This window comes from Patagioenas fasciata, chromosome 32 (assembly GCF_037038585.1).
Source record: "Patagioenas fasciata isolate bPatFas1 chromosome 32, bPatFas1.hap1, whole genome shotgun sequence".
Taxonomy (NCBI): Eukaryota; Metazoa; Chordata; class Aves; order Columbiformes; family Columbidae; genus Patagioenas; species Patagioenas fasciata.
Window position 1 is genome coordinate 3,728,655 of NC_092551.1, and position 20,964 is coordinate 3,749,618.

The following is a 20,964-nucleotide window of genomic DNA, read 5'->3' on the forward strand; positions in this document are numbered from 1 at the left end:
GGGCGGGAAAAGCGTGAGGCGACGGGCGCGACGCGTGGGAATGGGCGGAATTCCCCCTTTTTTACCTCAAAACGAAGGGTTTGGTTCCACGAGGGGGGCGGGGACTGCGTGCTGAGGGGGTGGGGGTGTCCGGGGGCAAAATGGGAGGGGGCAGGGAGATGTTGATGCCTGTTACGTCCCCCCTTCAGGCCAGGGCGCCATGGGCAAACGGAAGAGGGAGCAGCCAGCAGGTAATTAATTAATTAACGACAGGAGGACACGGGGGGGGACACCATCCCCTTCCCCTATTCCCACGTCCTCCTTAACCCCCCAGACTTCCCGTTATTCCAAACCCACTCAAAACGTCCCCTCATCTCGTGTGGAAAACCCCAGGTTATTATGGGGATAAACTACAAAAATGGGCGACTTTTGGCCAGTGGTTTCCATGGGGAGTGCAGCACCCTCCACGGAGTCTTTTTTGGGTTATTTCCTAGGATTTAGCGAAGAAAAGTAACCCAACCCCCCCCAGGCTGGGTGGTTTTCGATGCGCTTGGTGCCCGAGTTGATTGTTTCCCCCCCTCTTAGAAGGAGCAGGCGGCGAACCCCACGTCCCCAGAACCAAACGGAGCCTTGGGGGCGATTTGGACGCAACCGGCAACGCCAAAGGGACCGCATCCCCGGGACAGACGGACGAGCGCGGACAAACAACCGGCGGCAGCACCAGGAGGTAACGGGGTGGAAAATGCCGGGTTGGGGCCATCGCCGCGGCGCTCGCCGAACTCATCGTGTGGTTCTTAACAGCACAACCGGGGAGGCGGCTGCACCGGGAGCGGCTCGGCCGGAGCCGCCACAGCGGGTGGATTCGGTGCATGAGGAAGAGGAGGGTTCGGTGGATGAGGAAGAAGAGGATGCGCCGGAGCGGCATGGGAGCGCTGGTGACGCCAAAACGCAAGCTCACCGTGGAATGGGTGATGTTGGTGACGGTCCTGAGCGCCCAAGGGAGGCGGCCGGTGCAGCGATGGCTCTTCCTGGTGATACCGGCGTCACCGGCGCTCACCGCCAAGAGGGTGAATGCGGCAAGTCGGGTGACACCGACCAGAACCAGGAGCCGCCGGGTGTGGTAAACGCCGAAGGAGGCGAACGCGGCGCCGCGTCCCAGCGGGCGGCGGGAGGAGAAACCCAGGGAAACGGCACCGAACGACCGCGGGCAACCGGGACGAGCGGCGCCGAATCCTGCGGCAGCGCGGAGCGTTCGGGGGGCTGCGCCCCGGCCGTGGACGCGGAGGGAGGAGCCGCCGGAGCGGAGAGCACCGGGAGAACGGCTGGAGAAGCCACGGCCGGCCGGGAGGAGACTGGAGGGGGAGGAACCCCGTCGCCGGGCGCCGGTTTGGTGCCGGATTCGGCCGTCACGGCGGGTGGGAGCCCCATGGGGGAGAGCAATGGCGAATCTGCCGTGGAGAGCGCGGCCGGGATGGACACACAGCCCCTGGTTTGCTGTGAAGGCGCGGCAGAGACGGCGCCTGCTGTTACGGTGACACCGGTGCCCACCGGCACCGCAGAAGCCCCTGGTGTGGGCACCGGCACCGCAGAACCCACCAGCACCATAGAACCCCCTGGCATGGGCACTGGCACCACAGAACCCACTGGCCTCGTCACCAGCACCGCAGAACCCACCAGCACCACAGAACCCCCTGGTGCAGGCACCGGCACCACAGAACCCCCCGGCACCACAGAACCCCCCGGCACCACAGAACCCCCCGGCACCACAGAACCCCCCGGTGTGGGCACCGGCACCGCAGAACCCCCCAGCACGAGCACCAGCACTACAGAAGCCCCCAGCACGGGCACCAGCACCACAGAAGCCCCTGGCACCGCAGAACCCCCCGGCACGGGCACCGGCACAGCTGTTGGCGCAGAAACCCCCCATGAGAGCCGTGTGACCATGGAGCCGCTTCCCCCGCGGTCGGAGCTGCTGCCACAGCAGGTAAAGCCAAACGAAACCCCCAAGACACCAAATGACTCCCTCAAAATACCCGAAACTCCAAAACACTCCCCAAAAATACCCAAACCAACCCCCCCAAACACCAAACCAACCCCCCCAAACACCTGAAATAACCTGTAAGGGGGAAACCCCCAAGTCTGTGCGAGGGGGGGGGCAGGACTCGGGGTTCCCGTCACCCTTTGTCACCCACCATTGTCCCTGCAGCTGCCCCCGGCCACCGACCAGCACGACCCCCTGGAGCCGGCACCACCGGGACAGAGCCCCAGCCAGGAGCCACCACACAGGTGGGGGACAAGCCGGGACCCCCCAGGGACCGAATCCTCGTTTTGGGTGAAAACGCCGCGTTTCGGTGAGTGAAACGGGCTCGTTTGGCAGGGAGGACGCGACCGCCGTCATCTGCGGGCTCATCCTGGAGCTCTCCAACCTCAAGTAAGCGCCGGCGGCCGGATCCGGGTCCTTCGCGGTGCGGTCGGGGGGTCCTGGCGCCACGGGGGGTGACACAGGTGACATGGGGTGACACGGGGTGACATGTGTGTCCCCGCAGCCGCCTGGCCATGAGCACCCACCGGGGGCTGGAGATGCTGAGGAGGCCAAAGCCGCGGCAGAGCCGGCGGCCGGTGCGCGCCGGGAGGCGGTGGAAGGAGACATAGGGCGGGAGCCGGACGTGCAACTCAACCCTTTATTGCCGTAAATCGGTGTTTTTGCCGGAAAACAGGGCAAAATAAACACCCTCCAACCCAGAACAGCTACATAACAGTTAACGAACAAACCGGTGACCAGCGCCGCGCGGTGACAACCGCGGCACCAGCACTGCATGGGTCACCAGCCGGCGCCGCCCTCAGCACCCGCCGGGCTGAGCAAAAACCAACAAACTGCCCCAAAACCTGAAACTGAACCCAACTGCCAACGTCCCTGGCGCGGAGGTGCCGGTGAAACCGCCCTCGCCGGGGTTTCCGCTGGTGTCTTGGCTCCCACCAAAGCGCCGCCCGGTCCCACCGGCTGGGCAGAGGAACCGGGGACACATCGCGGTGCAACGCGCCGTCCGCGGCTTCGTCCTCGGGGGGGCCTGGAAGAGAAAACGGGGGAGCACCGCGCGCACCGGGCCGGCACCGCCGCTCCTGCCCTTCGTTAGTGCTAATTCCCCTAACGAGCTCGCCAAAATGCCCTTTCTGGCCGTTCCCATCATGGGCGCGGAGGCAGCTTTGCCAGCAAGTGGCTTTACCATGGAAGCAGCTTTGCCAGGGATGCGGCTTCACCGGGGACGCGGCTTCGTGTGGCACCTGCTGGCAAAGCCACCACCTCACCGCAGCAACACGCTCCCCAAAACCCCTTTTCCAGCCCAATTTCTGCCACTTTACACCCAATAACGCCGCCGTTACCTCCGGAACCGCCGACTACGGCTCTGCTGGCACCTGCCGGCAAAGCCACCGCACCCCAAAACCCTCTTTCCCACCCCAATTCTCGCACCCGCCGCTTTGCCCCCGCGTTACCTGCGGTGCCGCCGGCCCCATCGCACCCTTGGCTACTTCTCGGCATCACTGCTCGCCCGTTTCCCGGCGCCGCCGCGCGGCGGGCGGGCGTAGACCGAGGTGTAACCGCGGTGGGTGAGCGGGCAGAAGCGCTTGGTGTGCGCCCGGTCCTTGGTGGCGCCGCACTGGGGGCAGACGTAGCTGCGCAGCACCGGGCACAGGATGCGGCCGCCGGCGTCGCGCAGGCTGTGCCCCCCGTACACCTGCCGCGCCTCCCCGTTGTGCTTGCAGAAGGCGCATGCGGCTTTGCCGGACGGCACCGGCGCCGGATCCGCTTGCTCGGGTGCCGCCGGCTCCTCGCCGGCGCGGTCGGGCTCCGGTGGCGGCGACGGCGACGCCAGCGCGGCGCTCAGCCCCAGGTAGTCCCTCCACATGTCGAATGCCGGGCCCGGCTCCATCCGCACCGCTGCCTGGTCGAGTTGTGCCGGCTGGTGCCGGTGGCCGCTCCGGTGATGCCGGGAAGGGCCAATCGCCGCCGGTTCCCTCCCCCGTTGGCTGCCCGGAGCCGGCGCGTCTGCCCGGCCGGGGAGGGGTGTCTGCGCCACTTCCCCTCCCAAAGACCGGGGGTCGTTGCCAGGACCCCCCCCAGTGGCACCGGGGACCCCCCAGTTTTGTGGTTGTAGCGGCACCAAAGTGGCCAGAAAGGCCTTTTTGGGGAGAAAAGCGGGGTTTTAAGTCCCATACAAACCTGTTGTTGGGCGCTAAAACCTGAGTTATCTGGGAGACCCCCAAAGCCCGGCCTAAAGCTGGGATTAGCACAGACCTGGGGGGCTCTGCCTGGGTCCCCCCCTAAAGCTGGGATTAGCACAGACCTGGGGGGCTCTGCCTGGGTCCCCCCCTAAAGCTGGGATTAGCACAGGCCTCGGGGGCTCTGCCTGGGTCCCCCCACCCCCCAGCTCAATCACCCGCTAACGGCGGCTCAATCACCCACAACGACCCCTCAGCCGCTGCCTTTAGGACAAAAAGCGGGGATTGGGCACCACGCAGCGGTTACCGGGCCAAGGCCGGGGTCCCGGCGGCCTGGGCTGCGGGGGGGTCCGTCCCCGGTGTCCCCGGTGCCCCCACGGTGTCCCCGGTGAAGCCACGGGGCACACGCAACGCTCGGTGGTTTCACCCACAGCCACAAACTCACCGACAGCGTTGAATGTTCCCCGGGACGCCGTCGCGGTGGGAACCCCCCCGTGTTCCCCCCGGTGGCACCGGGACTGTCCCCGACCTGGGGGGTGGGGGGTCTGCACCGCTTCCCCTTCCAGGGAACGGGGGGGCGCTCCCGGGACCCCCTCGGGGCACCGGGACTCCCTTAGGAGCCCCCGCGAAACTGGGACCCCCCGATACCGGGATTGCCCCGCCATACCGAGACCGCCCCAATACCGGGAGCCCCAACCCCCGAAGCACCGGGACCCGCCGACACCGGGGCCCCCAACCCCCGGAGCACCAGGACCCGCCGACACCGGGGCCCCCAACCCCCGGAGCACCGGGACCCGCCGACACCGGGGCCCCCAACCCCCGGAGCACCGGGACCCGCCGACACCGGGGCCCCCAACCCCCGGAGCACCGGGACCCGCCGAAGCACCGGGCCCCGCCGACACCGGGACCCCCAACCCCCGAAGCACCGGGACCCGCCGACACCGGGGCCCCCAACCCCGGGACCCCCAACCCCCGAAGCACCGGGACCCGCCGACACCGAGGCCCCCAACCCCGGGACCCCCAACCCCCGAAGCACCGGGACCTGCCGACACCGGGGCCCCCAATCCCGGGACCCCCAACCGCCGAAGCACCGGGCCCCGCCGACACCGGGACCCCCAACCCCCGAAGCACCGGGGTCCCCAACCCCCGAAGCACCGGGGTCCCCAACCCCCGAAGCACCGGGACCCGCCGACACCGGGACTCCCAACCCCGGGACCCCCAACCCCCGAAGCACCGGGACCCGCCGACACCAGGGCCCCCAATCCCGGGACCCCCAACCCCCGAAGCACCGGGCCCCCGAACCCCCGGGCCCCCAACGGGAGCGAGAGTCACCAAAAGCGGCCAAACTGCCCCAAAACGGCGCTGGGTGTCCCCCGGTGTCCCCCGGCGAACCGGCGGCCCCGCCCGAACGGGGGAGGGGGGCGCCATCCCGGGAGAGTCCCGGGAACGGGGGGGGGGGGGGGGGTCTCCCCCGCTCCCCCCGCCCGGTGCGGAGCCCATTGGCTCGTGATGACGTCACGGGTGAGGTCACGGCGCCAACGGCCGCGGGGCCCCGCGAAGGAGGAAAAAAAGTAGGGAAAAAACTCCGGGAAAAGCCCAAACGGGGCATTTTGTTACCCGCCTCCCCCCACCCCACCCCGTACCGGCCCCGGAGCCGCTTTTGGGTGCAAAAACACCGTTTTCCGCTCAAGCCCGGGGGAGTTAACGGCAGCCGGACTCCCCCGCGCCCACCCAGCCTGCGCTACCGGCCTCGTTTCGAGGTGAAAAGCGGCAAAAACGGGCAAAAGGAGGGTGCCGGCGGGAAGGGGGGGGCGCTGCCAGAGCAGCTGGGGCGGGGGGGGCCGGGCGGGGACCAGAGTGGCCCCCCCCTCCCGGGAAACGGGGGGCGCTCGGTGTCCCCGCCCGGGGGTCGCGGTTACTCACGGGGGGGCCGGTGCGGGTCAGCTCAGGCCAGCGGCACCGCCCATTGGCCGCACGCCCCACCCCGCTGCTCCTCATTGGCCAGGCGCGGCGCCCCGCCTGCCCGCTATTAATCACGGCCTCGCCGCTTCCCATTGGCCGCACGCCCCGGCCCGCCGCTCCTCATTGGCCAGGCGCAGCGTGCCTCCCGCCCGCTATTAATCACGGCCTCTCCGCTTCCCATTGGCCGGCCGCGGCGCCACGCGCGCCTCCTATTGGTCACCTCCTCACCGCTTCTCATTGGCTAATTGCGGCTCGCCGCTCGCTCCCCATTGGTCGGTGTGTGGGTCGGCGTTTAACCCCTGCGGTGCCGCCGCGCTCCGAACCGGCCCCGGGGGGATTTTGGGGGGATTTGGGGGTTCGAAGGGGCTGGGGGGGTGTAGTGGGGACCTCTTGTTCCTGCTGAGCTTGACCCCCAAACCGACGCGTCAGCCCCGCCCCTGGCGGCTGGGGGGCGGGGCCAGGGCGTCGTGGGACTGGTGTGGTAGCACATGGCACATAGGGCATGTTAGGTATGGCACGGTACGTACGGTGAGCAGGGGAACACGGCACGGAGCCACCGTGCCACCCCACCGTGCCAGGACCGGCTCCGTACGGCGCCACCGTGCCGTGCCGGGGACCACGGGCATTGCTGCCACCCATTCCTCGTCCCCTTGACCCCCCATGAGCACTGCGGCACAAACGGCTCTTCCGAGGGCTTCTCGTACGACCCACGGAGCCCAGCGCGGCACCGGCACCGCCTCAGCGCCCTGGCACGGCCACTGGCACCCGGTGTGACCGTGGTCCCTGCGGCTCCGTCCCATGCGCGGTGGCGCACGGTCCCTGCCAGCTCTCAGCCCCCCCAGCGCCGCCGTCCCCACCCCGTCCCCACGGTGCCGGTGCCGCCGGCGTTGCCACGAGCATCAGCGCTCAGCGCGGCCCTGCCGGCACCGCCCGGGCGCGGCGGGAAGGCAGCGCCGTGAGTCACCGGTGCCCAACAAGCCCGCGCTTGAGGCCGTGGGGCGGGTGGCGGCGCCAGGGGGTCCCAGCGCCCGCTGGGAGCCACCGCGGGCGGCACAGGGGACACCGGGGGGGCCAGGCCCTGGTGGTGCCCAGGAAGGTCCCAGCGGGGTCCCCGTGGCCGGGGGGGCCGGGAGGGAACCCGGGAAAGCCCTGAGGGGTCCGGGGGGCCCCGTCCTCTGAAGGCGCCGTTTGTTTGGAGCCGCGGTCCCACCCCCGGTGACTCACGGGCGCGTGGCTGCGCCCTGACTCACCACCCCCCCCCAGCCGCGGGGTCCCCCCGGCACCCCAGCGGGGGGGGACCAGGAATGGGGGGCCCAAAGATAACGGGGAGCCCCTGCATGGTGAGGGCGACGTGGGGGGTCCTGGGGTGCACCCATGGGTGCGGGGGGGTGTGGGTGCAGAGCGGATTTTGTGGGTGCAGAGGCGGCCCGTGGATACATGGGGGGGTGCATGGGTGTGGGGGGGCACCATGGGTGCAGAGGGGCCCATGGGTGCATGGGGGTGCCCCAGCTCTGCCCCCACCCACCCCATGGCCCCGTCACCCCCTCTGTATTGGCACCCTGGGGGGGCCGGGGACACCCCAAGGGACACCCCAAGGGACACCCCAAGGGACGCCCACGGGGACACCCATGGGGACACCCCTGTGGAGCCGGCGTGGGGGGCCCCGCCCCGGCGCTGCCGTGGGGCGGCCGTGGGCGCCTGCCAGCCCGGTGCTGCCGGTGACTCACGGCCGTGACTCAGCCCCACCACAAACACGGCGTCGCGCGGCAACGCCGCCGGCCCCACGGCCACAGACCCACGGCCACCGCCCCCGGGGACCCCGGGACCCGCCCCGGGGGGGCTGGGGGGGCCGGGACTGCGGGGGGCACCATACTGGGCCGTACTGCGCCATACTGGGCCGTACTGTGCCACACTGCGCCATACTGTGCCATACTGTGCCGTGCCACGCTGTGCCTGCTGTGCCAGGCTATGCCCCCGCCATGTGCCCCATCCTGTGCCCTCCATCCCATGCCCCCCATCCTGTGCCCACCACCCTGTGCCCCCACCCCATACGCCCCATCCCATGCCCCCCATTCCATGCCCCCCCCATGTGCCCCATCTTGTGCCCCCCACTCTGTGCCCCTACCCTGTGCCCCCCACCCTGTGCTCAAATCCTCTGCCCCCTATTCTGTGCCCTCAATCCCATGCCCCCACCCTGTGCCCCCCACCCTGTGACCAAATCCTGTGCCCCCATCCCGTGCCCCCACCCTGTGCCCCCCACCCTGTGCCCCCCACCCTGTGCCCCCATCCAGTGCCCCCTATTCTGTGCCCCCCACCCTGTGCCCCCCACCCTGTGCCCCCCCATGTGCCCATCCTGTGCTCTCCATCCCATGCCCCCCATTCTGTGCCCCCCACCCCGTGCCCCCCACCCTGTGCCCAAATCCTGTGCCCCCACCCCGTGCCCCCTATTCTGTGTCCCCACCCCATGCCCCCATCCCATGCCCCCTATTCCATGCCCCCCCCATGTGCCCCATCCCGTGCCCACCACCCTGTGCCCAAATCCTGTGCCCCACCCTGTGCCCCCATCCCATGCCCCCCATCCCATGCCCACCACCCTGTGCCCCCCCCATGTGCCCCATCCTGTGCTCTCCATCCCATGCCCCCCATTCTGTGCCCCCCACCCCGTGCCCCCCACCCTGTGCCCCCACTCCATGGCCCCACCCCGTGCCCCCGACCCCGTGTCCCCCATCCCATGCCCCCCACCGGTGCCCCCCACCGGTGCCCCGTGCCCGCCATGGGGCCGCGAGCCCCCGGCCCGGCGCAGCGCGTGCAGGCGGCACTGGGCTGACTCAGGCGCCAGGAATGCACCGTCTGGCGCGTGGGCGAGCGCCAGCCCGGCCGCTGCCATTACCTAGAAAGGACATCTCTGTGCCGCCCGCCCCGCCGCGGCCACCGCGGCCACCGCGGCCACCACGGCCCCAGCACGGCCCTGGCACGGCCACCACGGCCCCAGCACGGCCACCGCTGGCCACTACGGCTACCACAGCCACCATGGCCACCACCAGCCACCACAGCCCCGGCACAGCCACCGTGGCCACCACGGCCCCAGCACAGCCACCGCCGGCCACTACGGCTACCACAGCCACCACGGCTACCACGGCCACCAGGGCCACCATGGCTACCATGGCCCCGCTGCAGCCACCGCCGGCCACCATGGCCCAGCCGTGACCACCACGGCCCCGCCACGGCCACCATGGCCCGGCACCGGCACACGGGTGTGTGATGCGTGTGGCCGGGCACGTGTGGCACGGGCTGCTCGGTGTCACGGGGGGTGAGTGTGTGCACGTGGGTGTGCACGTGTGTGGGCGTGCAAACACGTGAATGTGCATGTCTGAGCACGAGGGTGCACACGTGTGTGTGCATGTGACACGAGTGTGCACACGTGTGAGAGCGTGTGGGTGCGTGTGAGCTTCTGAGCACACGAGTGTGCACGTGTAAGAGTCTGCAGGTGTGTGTGTGTCTGAGCACGTGAGTGTGCACACGTGTGAGAGCGCGGGGGTGTGTGTGAGCTTCTGAGCACACGAGTGTGCACATGTGAGAGCATGCAGGTGTGCGTGAGCGTGTCTGAGCACGTGCGCACAACCGAGTGCACACGCGTGTACGAGCACGTGTGCACCCCGGGCACGCCTCGCAGTGTCCGTGCTGGGTGTGCAAGGCAGCAGCGCGTGTCTGCACGTGTGTGTGTCTGCACGTGTCTACACGCGTGTCTGTGCGCCTGCACACGTGTGCGTGTGTCTGCACGTGCCTACACGTGTGTGCACGCACCTGCATGTCTGCACATGCGTGTGCACAGCTCCATGCGTGCAGCACAACACGGGCGCTGCCGCTCGCACACACGTGTTCTGTAAGCGTGTGCGATGCCACGTGCGTGTGCACACGTTGCTGGCCATGCCGTGTGCGGTGCAGCGTGTGCCATCGCGTGCGACACACATGTGCGGTGCCGTGTGTGCGGTACAGCGTGTGCCGTGCGGTGCCACACGCGTGTGCGGTGCCGTGTGTGCAGTGCCGTGTGCGGTGCCTTGTGTGCAGTGCCATGTGCGGTACAGCGTGTGCTGTGTGGTTCCACACGCGTGTGCGGTGCCGTGTGTGTGGTGTGTGTGTGGTACAGCGTGTGCCGCGCGGTGCCCCACACGTGTGTGATGCCGCGTGTGTGGTGCTGTGTGCGGTACAGCGTGTGTCATGTGTGTGGTGCCACGTGTGTTACAGCGTGTGCCGCGCGGTGCTGTGTGCAGTCCAGTGTGTGCCGTGCATTACCATGTGTGTTATAGCGTGTGCGGTGCCATGTGTGTTCCAGTGTGTGCCACGCGGTACCATGTGTGTTACAGCGTGTGCCGTGCGGTGCCCCACATGTGCACAGTGCTGTGTGCACGGTGCTGTGTGTGCCATGCATTACCATGTGTGTTATAGCGTGTGCCGCATGGTGCCCACGCATGTGCAGTGCCATGTGTGTTACAGCGTGTGCCGTGCGGTGCCCACGCGTGTGCGGTGCCGTGTGCGGTCCAGCGCGTACCATGCGGTACCGTGTGTGTTCCAACGTGTGCCACGCGGTGCAGTGTGCGGTGCCGTGCGTGTTCCAGGGGTGCCCACGCGTGTGCAGTGCCGTGTGCGGTACAGCGCGAGCCATGCAGTGCTGTGCGTGTTCCAGTGGAGCCCACACGTGTGTGGTGCTGTGCGTGTTCCAGCGGTGCAGTGCGCGGTGCCGTGCGTGTTCCAGCGGTGCCCACGCGTGTGCAGTGCCGTGTGTGTTCCAGCGGTGCAGTGCGCGGTGCCATGCGTGTTCCAGCGGTGCCCACGCGTGTGCGGTGCCGTGTGTGTTCCAGCGGTGCCCACGCGTGTGCGGTGCCGTGCGTGTTCCAGCGGTGCCCACGCGTGTGCGGTGCCGTGCGTGTTCCAGCGGTGCCCACGCGTGTGCGGTGCCGTGCGTGTTCCAGCGGTGCAGTGTGCGGTGCCGTGCGTGTTCCAGCGGTGCCCACGCGTCCGCGGTGCCGTGCGTGTTCCAGCGGTGCCCACGCGTGTGCGGTGCCGTGCGTGTTCCAGCGGTGCCCACGCGTGTGTGGTGCCGTGTGCGGTACAGCGCGAGCCATGCAGTGCCGTGCGTGTTCCAGCGGTGCCCACGCGTGTGCGGTGCCGTGCGTGTTCCAGCGGTGCCCACGCGTGTGCGGTGCCGTGCGTGTTCCAGCGGTGCAGTGTGCGGTGCCGTGCGTGTTCCAGCGGTGCCCACGCGTCCGCGGTGCCGTGCGTGTTCCAGCGGTGCCCACGCGTGTGTGGTGCCGTGTGCGGTACAGCGCGAGCCATGCAGTGCCGTGCGTGTTCCAGCGGTGCCCACGCGTGTGCGGTGCCGTGTGTGTTCCAGCGGTGCCCACGCGTGTGCGGTGCCGTGCGTGTTCCAGCGGTGCCCACGCGTGTGCGGTGCCGTGCGTGTTCCAGCGGTGCCCACGCGTGTGCGGTGCCGTGCGTGTTCCAGCGGTGCCCACGCGTGTGCGGTGCCGTGCGTGTTCCAGCGGTGCCCAGGCGTGCGCGGCGCGGCCGGCCCCTCATTCCGGGGGTGTCGCGTCCCCCCCGTCCCGTGTGTTTAAATTTAGCAGCTGGCTCGGCAGCTCCAGCTGTTGCTGCCCCGCGGGGGCCGGCGCTGCCAGATGTGCGGCGCTGCCAGATGTGCGGCCGGGGAGGGGAGGGAGGGGAGGGGCCGCGGGTGGGGGGCTCGGGGATGGGGACCCCACCATGGCTGGGGGGCTCGGAGGTGGGGACCCCCCTATGGTACTGGGGGGGGGCTCGGGGACGGGGACCCCCCATGGGTTGGGGGGCTCGGGGATGGGGACCCCACCATGGCTGGGGGGCTCGGAGGTGGGGACCCCCCTATGGTACTGGGGGGGGGCTCGGGGATGGGGACCCCCCATGGGTTGTGGGGCTCAGGGATGGGGACCCCACCATGGCTGGGGGGCTCGGAGGTGGGGACCCCCCTATGGTACTGGGGGGGGGCTCGGGGATGGGGACCCCCCATGGGTTGTGGGGCTCAGGGATGGGGACCCCACCATGGCTGGGGGGCTCGGAGGTGGGGACCCCCCTATGGTACTGGGTGGGGGCTCGGGGATGGGGACCCCCCATGGGTTGGGGGGCTCGGGGATGGGGACCCCACCATGGCTGGGGGGCTCGGAAGTGGGGACCCCCCTATGGTACTGGGGGGGGCTCGGGGATGGGGACCCCCCATGGGTTGGGGGGCTCAGGGATGGGGACCCCACCATGGGGCTGGGAGGGCTCAGGGATGGGGACCCCATGGGGCTGAGGGGACCCGGAGGGTTTGGGGACCCCATGGGGCTGGGGGGTTTGGGGATGGGGACCGCACCATGGCTGGGGGGACCCAGAGGGTTTGGGGACCCCCCCATGGGTTGGGGGGGCTCGGGGAAGGGGACCCCATGGGTTCGGGGGGCTCGGGGATGGGGACCCCATGGGGCTGGGAAGGGGGACACGAAGGGGCCCCAGGGGACACGGCCCCTATGGCACAGCCGTGCTGGTTCCCATGGCAGCACTGTGCTGGGGACACTGGGGGACACTGGGGGACATTGGGGGACAATGGGAGGCACTGGGGGGCACTGGGAGGCACTGGGGGACATTGGGGGACAATGGGAGGCACTGGGGGGCACTGGGAGGCACTGGGGGGTACTAGGGGATATTGGGGGACACTGGGGGACACTGGAGGCCCTGAGGGACACTGGGAGCCACTAGGGGGAGAGCAGCAGGGCCAGGACCCCCAGAACCCCCTGGTACCCCCAGTACCCCCAGTACCCCTGGTAACCCCTGGGGCGTGAGGAGCCGGGGAGACCAGGAATGGGGGGGACTGGGAATGGGGGGACACAGGAACTGGGGGACACGGGAATTGGGGGACACTCAGTCCTGGGGGCACCAGGAATAGGGGGACACTTGGTCCTGGGGGGACACGGGAATGGGGGTTTGGGGTGCAGGTTTTGGGGGTGCAGGGTTTGGGGTGCAGGGTTCAGGGTGCAGCCGTGGGGTGCAGCTGTGGGGCTCAGGGTGGGATCTGGGGTGCAGAGTGTGGGGTTTGGTGTGCAGGGTCTGGGGTGCAGCCGTGGGGCTCGGGGCGGGGTCTGGGGTGCAGGGTTTGGGGTGCAGGGTCTGGGGTGCAGAGTGTGGGGCGCAGCTGTGGGGCGCAGCCGTGGGGCTCGGGGTGAGGTCTGGGCCATGGGGCACAGCCGTGGGGCTCAGGGTGGGGTTTGGGGTGCAGAGTGTGGGGTTTGGGGTGCAGGGCTCGGGGTGCAACTGTGGGGTGCAGCCGTGGGGCTCGGGGCGGGGTTTGGGGTGCAGGGTCTGGGGTGCAGGGCTCGGGCGCAGTTGTGAGGTGCAGCCATGGGGCTTGGGGCGGGGTCTGCGGTGCAGGGTTTGGGGTGCAGGGTCTGGGGTGCAGCCGTGGGGCTCGGGGCAGGGTCTGGGGTGCAGGGTCTGGGGTGCAGCCGTGGGGCTCGGGGCGGGGTCTGGGGTGCGGGGTCTGGGGTGCAGAGTGTGGGGCGCAGTTGTGGGGCTCGGGGCGGGGTCTGGGGTGCAGGGTTTGGGGTGCAGGGTCTGGGGTGCAGCCGTGGGGCTCGGGGCGCAGTTGTGGGGCGCAGCAGTGGGGCTGGGGGCGGGGCCGGGCCGTGGGGCGGAGGGGGGGGCCGTGTGGCCGTGGGGCAGGGGAGCCGTGGGGCTGTGTGGCCGTGGGGCGGGGGAGCCGTGGGGCGGGGGGGCCGCGGGGCCGTGGGGCGGGGGGGCCGTGGGGCGGAGGGGCCGTGGGGCGGAGGGGGGGCCGTGGGGCGGGGGGGCCGTGGGGCGGAGGGGGGGCCGTGGGGCGGAGGGGGGGCCGTGGGGCGGGGGGGCCCGGCCCTTGGCCGCAGTGACGCGCTGTGGTTTCGCGACTTCCGACGCGCGGGCTCTGTTTAATGTCTGTGTGTGCGGCATCGCCATGGCCACCGCGCCCCCCCGCCGGGCCACATCCTGCCCCCCCGCGCCACGGGGCCGGGGGCTGCGGCTGCACCGGGACCCCCCCGCGCCACCGGGACCCCCCCGCACCACCGGGACCCCCCCGCTCCACCGGGGCCGGGGGCTGCGGCTGCACCGGGACCCCCCCGCGCCACCGGGACCCCCCCGCGCCACGGGGCCGGGGGCTGCGGCTGCACCGGGACCCCCCCGCACCACCGGGACCCCCCCGCGCCACGGGGCCGGGGGCTGCGGCTGCACCGGGACCCCCCCGCACCACCGGGATCGAGGGGATGCGGCTGCACCCGGGACCCCCGCACCACCGGGACCCCCAGCCCCCAGCTGTGCCCCCGCCCCCCCAGCTTTGCCCCTGGATCCCCAGCTGTGCCCCCGGCCCCCCAGTTCATCCCTGGCCCGCCAACTTCAATCCTGGTCCCCCAGTGCCCCCCCAGTTCATCCCTGGCCCGCCAACTTCAATCCTGGTCCCCCAGTGCCCCCCCCGTTCATCCCTGGCTCCCCAGCTGTGACTCCTTTGCTATGGCGCACCCAGACCCCCTTGCTATGGGGCAGACAGACCCCTCACTTTAGAGTTCCCAGCCCCCTCACCATGGGGCACCCAGACCCTTGCTATGGGGTGTCCAGACCCCTCACCATGGGGCATCCAGCCCCCTCACCATGGGGCACCCAGACCCTTGCTATGGGGTGTCCAGACCCCTCACCATGGGGCATCCAGCCCCCTCACCATGGGGCACCCAGACCCTTGCTATGGGGTGTCCAGACCCCTCACCATGGGGCATCCAGCCCCCTCACCATGGGGCACCCAGACCCCTTGCTATGGGGTGTCCAGCCCCCTCACCATGGGGCACACATTCCCCTCGCCATGGGGCACATGATTCCCTTGCCGTGGGGCACCCAGCCCCCTCACCATGGGGCACACATTCCCCTGGCCATGGGGTGTCCAGATCCCTCACCATGGGGCCCACATTCCCCTCGCCATAGGGCACACGTTCCCCTCGCCATGGGGCACCAGGACCACTCACGATGGGGCACTCAGCCCCCTTGCCATGGGGCATCCAGCCCCCTCACCATGGGGCACACGGCCCCCTTGCCATGGGGCACCCAGACCCTTTGCCATGGGGTGTCCAGCCCCCTCGCCATTGGGCACACGTTCCTCTGGCCATGGGGCACCCAGACCCTTTGCCATGGGGTGTCCAGACCCCTCGCCATGGGGCACCAAAACTCCTCACGATGGGGCACCCAGACCCCTCGCTATGGGGCACCCAGACCCCTCGCTATGGGGCACCCAGACCCTTCACCATGGGGTACCCAGACCCCTCGCTATGGGGCGTTCAGCCCCCCGAGCCATGGGGCCCACATTCCCCTGGCCGTGGGGCACCCAGACCCCTCGCTATGGGGCACTCAGCCCCCTTGCCATGGGGCACCCAGACCCCTCGCCATGGGGCACATGTTCACCTCGCCACGGGGCACCCAGACCCTTTGCCATGGGGTGTCCAGACCCCTCGCTATGGGGCCCACGTTCGCCTCGCCGTGGGGCACCAAGACTCCTCACAATGGGGCACCCAGACCCCTCGCTATGGGGCGTCCATCCCCCTGGCCATGGGTCCCACGTTCCCCTGGCCGTGGGGCACGTGCCGGCTCCCTCCGCTCCCGCAGCAGCGGCGTTGGCGGCGGCTCCAGCGCGGCTCCGCGCTCGGGCGGCGCTGGAGGCCGCGGCGGCCGCGAAAGGGTGCTGGCGCGGCTCGGCACAGCGCGGCGCGGCCAGGCCCCTCCTCTCCCGCCGCGGCCTCGCCGCGCTCCCGGGGCGGAGCGAAGCTTTTAAAAAGGATTTCCCTTCTTGGAGTAAAAGTCACTGACTTTGGCAGCCCTGGCGCTCCCCGGCGCCCGCCCCGGCGCCCCGGCCAGGCCGCGGTTACCGGCACTCCCGGTGAGTACGGCAACCGGCGTGCGCCGCCTCGACCCCCGGTGCGCCCCGCGCCAGCCGCCATCCCCCGGGCGGCGGGAGAAAGGTCGGGGCCTGGCGGCCTCACCGCGTGCCGAGCGGCGCCGAACGGCGCCGGGCCCCGTGCCGCGGGCATGGCGGGCGGGAGCGGCGCTCGGCACGGTGGCGGCGCCGCCCGGAGCCACGGGGGTCGCGTGGCGCGTCAGGGCGTGGTGGCGGTGGTGGTGGCGGTGGCATCGATGGTGGCATCGAGGCCGCGGAACGGGGCGCGTGGGGGGTTTTGGGGACCCCCGGTGCGGCGCGGTGCGGCGGGCGGGGGCCTGGGAGGGCGCGCCGGGCGGGCGGCGCCGCCGAGCGTGATTCATCCTTTCCCCCCGGCGCTGCGTGTGCCGACGGGCGCGGACGGGGCGGCCCCTGCTCGCTCCTCCTCCGCCCCCGCCTTGGCTCGGCCGACGCCGGGAACCGCGCCGGCAACCGCGGCCGCGCCGCCGGCCCTCGACCCCCCGACGCCCCACGGCTGCTTGTGGGGCAGGGGGGGTGGGAGCGGCGCCGCCCCACATCCCCCCCGGGCAGGTGTCGGGGCGGCGCCGCCGTTTCCCGCTCCCCGATTTGGAGCGGGATGGTGGGGGTTTTGGCGAGGGCATCGCTCCCCCCCACACCCATCGCCAAACTGGGGAACCCAGGCGTCCGGGCGGGCGCCAGCGCTCGGTGCCCGCCGGGCCCCACGCAAGCCGGTTGGGGCGGCCGAGCCGGCACCGCCCTGGTGCGGTGTGGGCAGAGCGCCCGGCGCGGCACCGCGGCGAGAGCCCCACGGCACCGGGACCCCCATGGCGCCGGGACCCCCATGGCGCCGGGACCCCTGGTGCACGATACCAACACGGTGACACCAACACGGTGACACCAACACGGCGACACCGACGTGGTGACACCGACACGGTGACAACGACGCGGTGACACCAACACAGCGACACCGGCGCTTTGGCCAAGCCGTGGCCCGGTGTCACCGCCCCGTTGGCGCCGCAGCCGGCGGGTGGGAACCCAGGCGTCCGGGCAGCCCCCCGCCCGGGGCCGCTTTGCCGGTGCCGCCGCCGCGCGTCCGCGCGTCCGTCCGCCGCTGTTTATCCCGCTCGGCTTTTGGGCCCTTTCCACCCGATTCCCTTTGAAGTTCGCCCGTTGCCGCGGCGACCGTGATGTCACGGCGCGGGCGGGGCCTCGCGGCTCCCACATGGCGGCACGGGCGCCGCGGCCCCATTGGCGGCTTTGCCAGGAACGCGCCGGCGCCGCCGCGACACCCGCGGGGGACACGGGGACCCGCGCCGCCCGTCGCCTCACGGTGACACCGCGGGGGTCCCGCAACACCCGGGGGGGCGCGGTGACACCGCCGGGGACGCCGCCGCTCGCGTCCCCTCCGCGCCGGGGACTTCACCGGTGCCACACGGGGCTGGGGACGAAGCGGGAGGGACGCGGTGGCACATGGTGACGCATTTGACGCCTGCGGTGGCACTGGTGCCGCTGCGGGGACGGGGACGTCACCGGGGGTCCTGGCGCGTCCCCCCCACCCAGGGACATCACCGGGGGTCCCAGCGCGTCCCCCCCACCGGGGACTCCCAGGTGCACCCCCCATGGCCCCGGTGGCCCGGTCGCGTGCCCGCGGCGCCGTGACTCAGCCGGCCCGGGCGGTGCCCCCCGGTTATTTTTACCACAATGGGGGGGGTGTAAACACAGCACCCCCCATATCCCCAGCCCCCTTTCCCCAGGGGGTTTCTGGCGCAGCGGCCGCACCGTGGGACCGACCCCCCCCCCAGAATAAGGGGGGGACCCCCCTCCCCAACCGCTGCCGCCCGCCGGGGTTCCTGGCGATGCGATTTTTTACCGTCTCGCCCAAAATCACATTGCCAGGGATTTCCAACGGGCGGCAGCCCCCGCCGCACCGGGACACGGGGGGGGGTTCTTGGGGGGTGCAGGGGGTGCTTTTGGGGGGTAGGGGGTGCTTTTGGGGGGCCGTGGGGCAGGGCTTAGCCCACCTGTGAACAGAGTTGGCAGCCGCGTCGTGTTCACAGTGGCTAAGTTCCGCTCCCCGGCGCCCGGACGCCTGGGTCCCCCCCGGACGCCTGGGTCCCCCCCCGGACGCCTGGGTCCCTCCCGGACGCCTGGGTCCCCCCCCGGGACGCCTGGGTCCCCTCCCGGACGCCTGGGTCCCTCCTGCCATCGGACGCCGAAGCCCAGGACACGGGGACCCCCCCGACCGGGCGCTGCCTCCCGTGCCTACTGAGCTGATTTGCAGTTGCTTTGGTTAAACTGGCTCAGTTCAGCAGGAACAGGAGTCTCGCCCCCCCGCCGGGGTCCCCAAACCCCCCCCGGGACCCCAAACCCCCCCCGGGACCCCAACCCCGTGGTGGAGCCCTGGCCGGGTCCCGCGTGTCCGGCTGAGCTCACCGGGACCCGCAGGTTCTTCCACAGCGCGGAGACCCCGAAACCCCCCCCAAAAAACGAGGGGGGGGCCCAAAACCCCGGGGGGGTCCCCAAAAACAAGGGGGGGGCCAAAACCCCGGGGGGTCCCCAAAAAAGCAGGGTAAGAAAAGGGGGGACACACAAGTTTTCCATGGGAAGGGAGGGACTTGAAACCATAGGGGGGTCCCCATAAATGAGGAGGAGGAGGATGGGGGGGGCACGTTCTCCGTGGGAAAGGACCCAAAAACGCGGGGGGGTCCCCAAAGAAAGCACGGTAAGAACGGGGGGGGGCACAAGTTTTCCATGGGAAGGAAGGGACACAAACCCGGGGGTGGGTCCCCAAAATTGAGGGGGAAGAGGAGGAGAATGGGGGCCGGGAATGTTCTCCATGGGAAGGGACCCAAAACCCGGGGGGGGTCCCCAAAAGCAGTGGGGGGACGAAAGGAGGATGGGGGGGGCAGGTTCTCCATGGGAAGGGACCCAAAACCCGGGGGGGGTCCCCAAAAGCAGTGGGGGGGCGGAAGGAGGATGGGGGGACGGTTGAGCCCCGGGGCCCCCCCGGCTCCCGCTCCCGCCCGGGCGAGTCCCGGCGAGTCGGGGCGGCCCCGCAATTACCGGATTAACGGGGGGGGGGGGTGAGTCACCGGGGGGGGCCACGCCCCGGCGGGGGGAGGGGGGACCCAGGCGTCCGGGCCCCGCCCGTCCCCAAACGGGCCCTTTTTTCTTCTTTCCCTGTTTTGTTTCCCAAAATAACCCCGGCGGCGCTTTGGTGAACGCGCCCGATTGCAGGGAATTTCCCTGACGTCACACGAGGGGGAGGGGCGCCAGGGGGCGGGGCTTCGCTGCCGGCCACGCCCAGACACGCGGGGGGGTTTGCCCACGTGTCGTGTGCGTATGTGTGTGTCCCCTCCCCCCCCAACTGCGCGCTCCCCAACGGGACGCGGTGCCTTTAAGGCGCTCCGGGAGCGTAAGCCCCGCCCCCGCCGCGCGCCGATTGGCCGCCGGCGCGACTCGCGCTGTCAATCAGCGCGGGGCGGGGCCAGCTGTCTGTCAAGACGAAGCCACCAATCAGCGGGAAGAGTGGGCACGGGAAGGCGTTGCCCGCGGGAGTGGGCGTGGCCTCCAGGACTCCATTCACAAACTTCGGCCGACGCCAGAAGGAGCCGCAGCGGAACGGGGATGGCGGGGACGGACCCCCCAACGGCGACACCGGGACCCCCAACGGCGACACCGGGACCACCGGGACCCCCGTTGTGTCCCCACTCCCGGAGACCTCAACCCGGTGCCCCCCCAACCCCATCCCGGGAGCCCCCCCGCTCCCTCCAGCCGCGAATCCAACCCTGGACCCCCCAGCACTCCACGGGGGTCCCCAAATCAACACCGCCCCCCCCAATCCCGGGAGAGCAGCAGTTTGGGGGGGGGGGGGGCAGCCCTGCTCCCCCCCAATCCCTTTTATTAAAGAATTACAAGCAAACAACGGCCGCGCTCGTGGCAGCTCCCGCGCCCCGGGGGGGGAACCGGGGGGGTCCTCGGGGTTCAGCCCCGGCGCTTCTTGGCTTTCCCCTTCTTGGGGGCGGCCGGGGGGGGCGCGGCGACCACCGCCAGCTTCTTGGGGAGGGAGGAGCCCGCCCGCTGCACCGCGTCCCGCTCGATCTTCATCCGGATCCCGACCTCCAGGCGCTGCGGGGAGCGCGCTCAGCGGGGGGGCGCGCCGGGCCCCCCGCAACCCCGAGCGCCCCCAAACCCCCACCCCCGCCACCTCTCACCTTCTTCAGCTTCTGCTGCTGGATCACGCGGAGCTTCTTGGGGGCGATGGTCCGGCCTGGGGGGGGCAGCGGGTGCGGGTACAACCGGCGCCCCCCCCATCGCTCTCACAGCCCCCCAACCCCGCAGCCGCTTCTCCCGCCGCCCCCCCCCAGCTCCGGCCGCCTCCCCCGGGTCCGGCCGCCTCTCACCTCCCTTCCGCGGCCCCCGCAGCCCCCGCGCCGGGGCCGCCGCCGCCGCCCGCCCGGGACGCTTGGCCGCCGCTTTGGGCCGTCCCTGGGCCATGGCGCCGCCGCGCTTCCGGGTTCCCGCCCGCGCGCCGCAAAGCACGCCGGGATACAACGGGGCGCGGCGCAATGCATGCCGGGATGCAGCGAGGTAGTGCCGGTGAGCGGGGCGGCGCAAGGCACGCCGGGATACAACGAGGCGCGGCGCAATGCATGCCGGGATACAGCGAGGTAGTGCCGGTGAGCGCTGCGGCGCAAAGTACGCCGGCATACAACGAGGCGCGGCGCAATGCATGCCGGGATACAGCGAGGTAGTGCCGGTGAGCGCTGCGGCGCAAAGTACGCCGGGATACAACGAGGCGCGGCGCAATGCACACCGGGATGCAGCGAGGTAGTGCC

The 20,964-nt window shown here is 71.0% G+C and overlaps 3 protein-coding genes across 3 annotated transcripts; 1 reads left to right on the forward strand and 2 right to left on the reverse strand.

Moving 5' to 3' along the window:
- Positions 1-5: 5 nt before the first annotated feature.
- On the forward strand, positions 6-2,724 carry BRME1 (break repair meiotic recombinase recruitment factor 1). Its single transcript, XM_071800622.1, has 7 exons — positions 6-78; positions 189-230; positions 565-706; positions 781-1,963; positions 2,186-2,265; positions 2,357-2,410; positions 2,526-2,724. Exons 2-7 carry the CDS (start codon positions 200-202, stop codon positions 2,629-2,631), a joined length of 1,596 nt encoding a protein of 531 aa, XP_071656723.1. The 5' UTR covers positions 6-78; positions 189-199; the 3' UTR covers positions 2,632-2,724.
- Positions 2,647-5,060, reverse strand: NANOS3 (nanos C2HC-type zinc finger 3). The gene is made up of 2 exons (XM_065859224.2): positions 3,472-5,060; positions 2,647-3,047 (listed from the first exon to the last, which is right to left on the reverse strand). The coding sequence occupies exon 1, from the start codon at positions 3,906-3,908 to the stop codon at positions 3,504-3,506; it is 405 nt and encodes a 134-aa protein (XP_065715296.2). The 5' UTR covers positions 3,909-5,060; the 3' UTR covers positions 2,647-3,047; positions 3,472-3,503.
- Positions 5,061-19,984: 14,924 nt separating this feature from the next.
- C32H19orf53 (chromosome 32 C19orf53 homolog) lies at positions 19,985-20,792 on the reverse strand. The gene is made up of 3 exons (XM_065859225.2): positions 20,530-20,792; positions 20,341-20,396; positions 19,985-20,254 (listed from the first exon to the last, which is right to left on the reverse strand). Exons 1-3 carry the CDS (start codon positions 20,621-20,623, stop codon positions 20,111-20,113), a joined length of 294 nt encoding a protein of 97 aa, XP_065715297.1. The 5' UTR covers positions 20,624-20,792; the 3' UTR covers positions 19,985-20,110.
- Between the last annotated feature and the right edge of the window lie 172 nt (positions 20,793-20,964).

Coding starts and splice junctions, on each gene's coding strand:
- BRME1 (XM_071800622.1), top strand. CDS start 200: ATGGGCAAACGGAAGAGGGAGCAGCCAGCAG. Junction 231..564: donor GAAGAGGGAGCAGCCAGCAG/GTAATTAATTAA, acceptor CCCCCCTCTTAG/AAGGAGCAGGCGGCGAACCC. Junction 2,266..2,356: donor AGCCAGGAGCCACCACACAG/GTGGGGGACAAG, acceptor CTCGTTTGGCAG/GGAGGACGCGACCGCCGTCA.
- NANOS3 (XM_065859224.2), bottom strand. CDS start 3,908: ATGGAGCCGGGCCCGGCATTCGACATGTGGAGGGACTACCTGGGGCTG.
- C32H19orf53 (XM_065859225.2), bottom strand. CDS start 20,623: ATGGCCCAGGGACGGCCCAAAGCGGCGGCCAAGCGTCCCGGGCGGGCG. Junction 20,397..20,529: donor GCGGGGGCCGCGGAAGGGAG/GTGAGAGGCGGC, acceptor TGCCCCCCCCAG/GCCGGACCATCGCCCCCAAG. Junction 20,255..20,340: donor AGCAGCAGAAGCTGAAGAAG/GTGAGAGGTGGC, acceptor CGCTCCCCGCAG/CGCCTGGAGGTCGGGATCCG.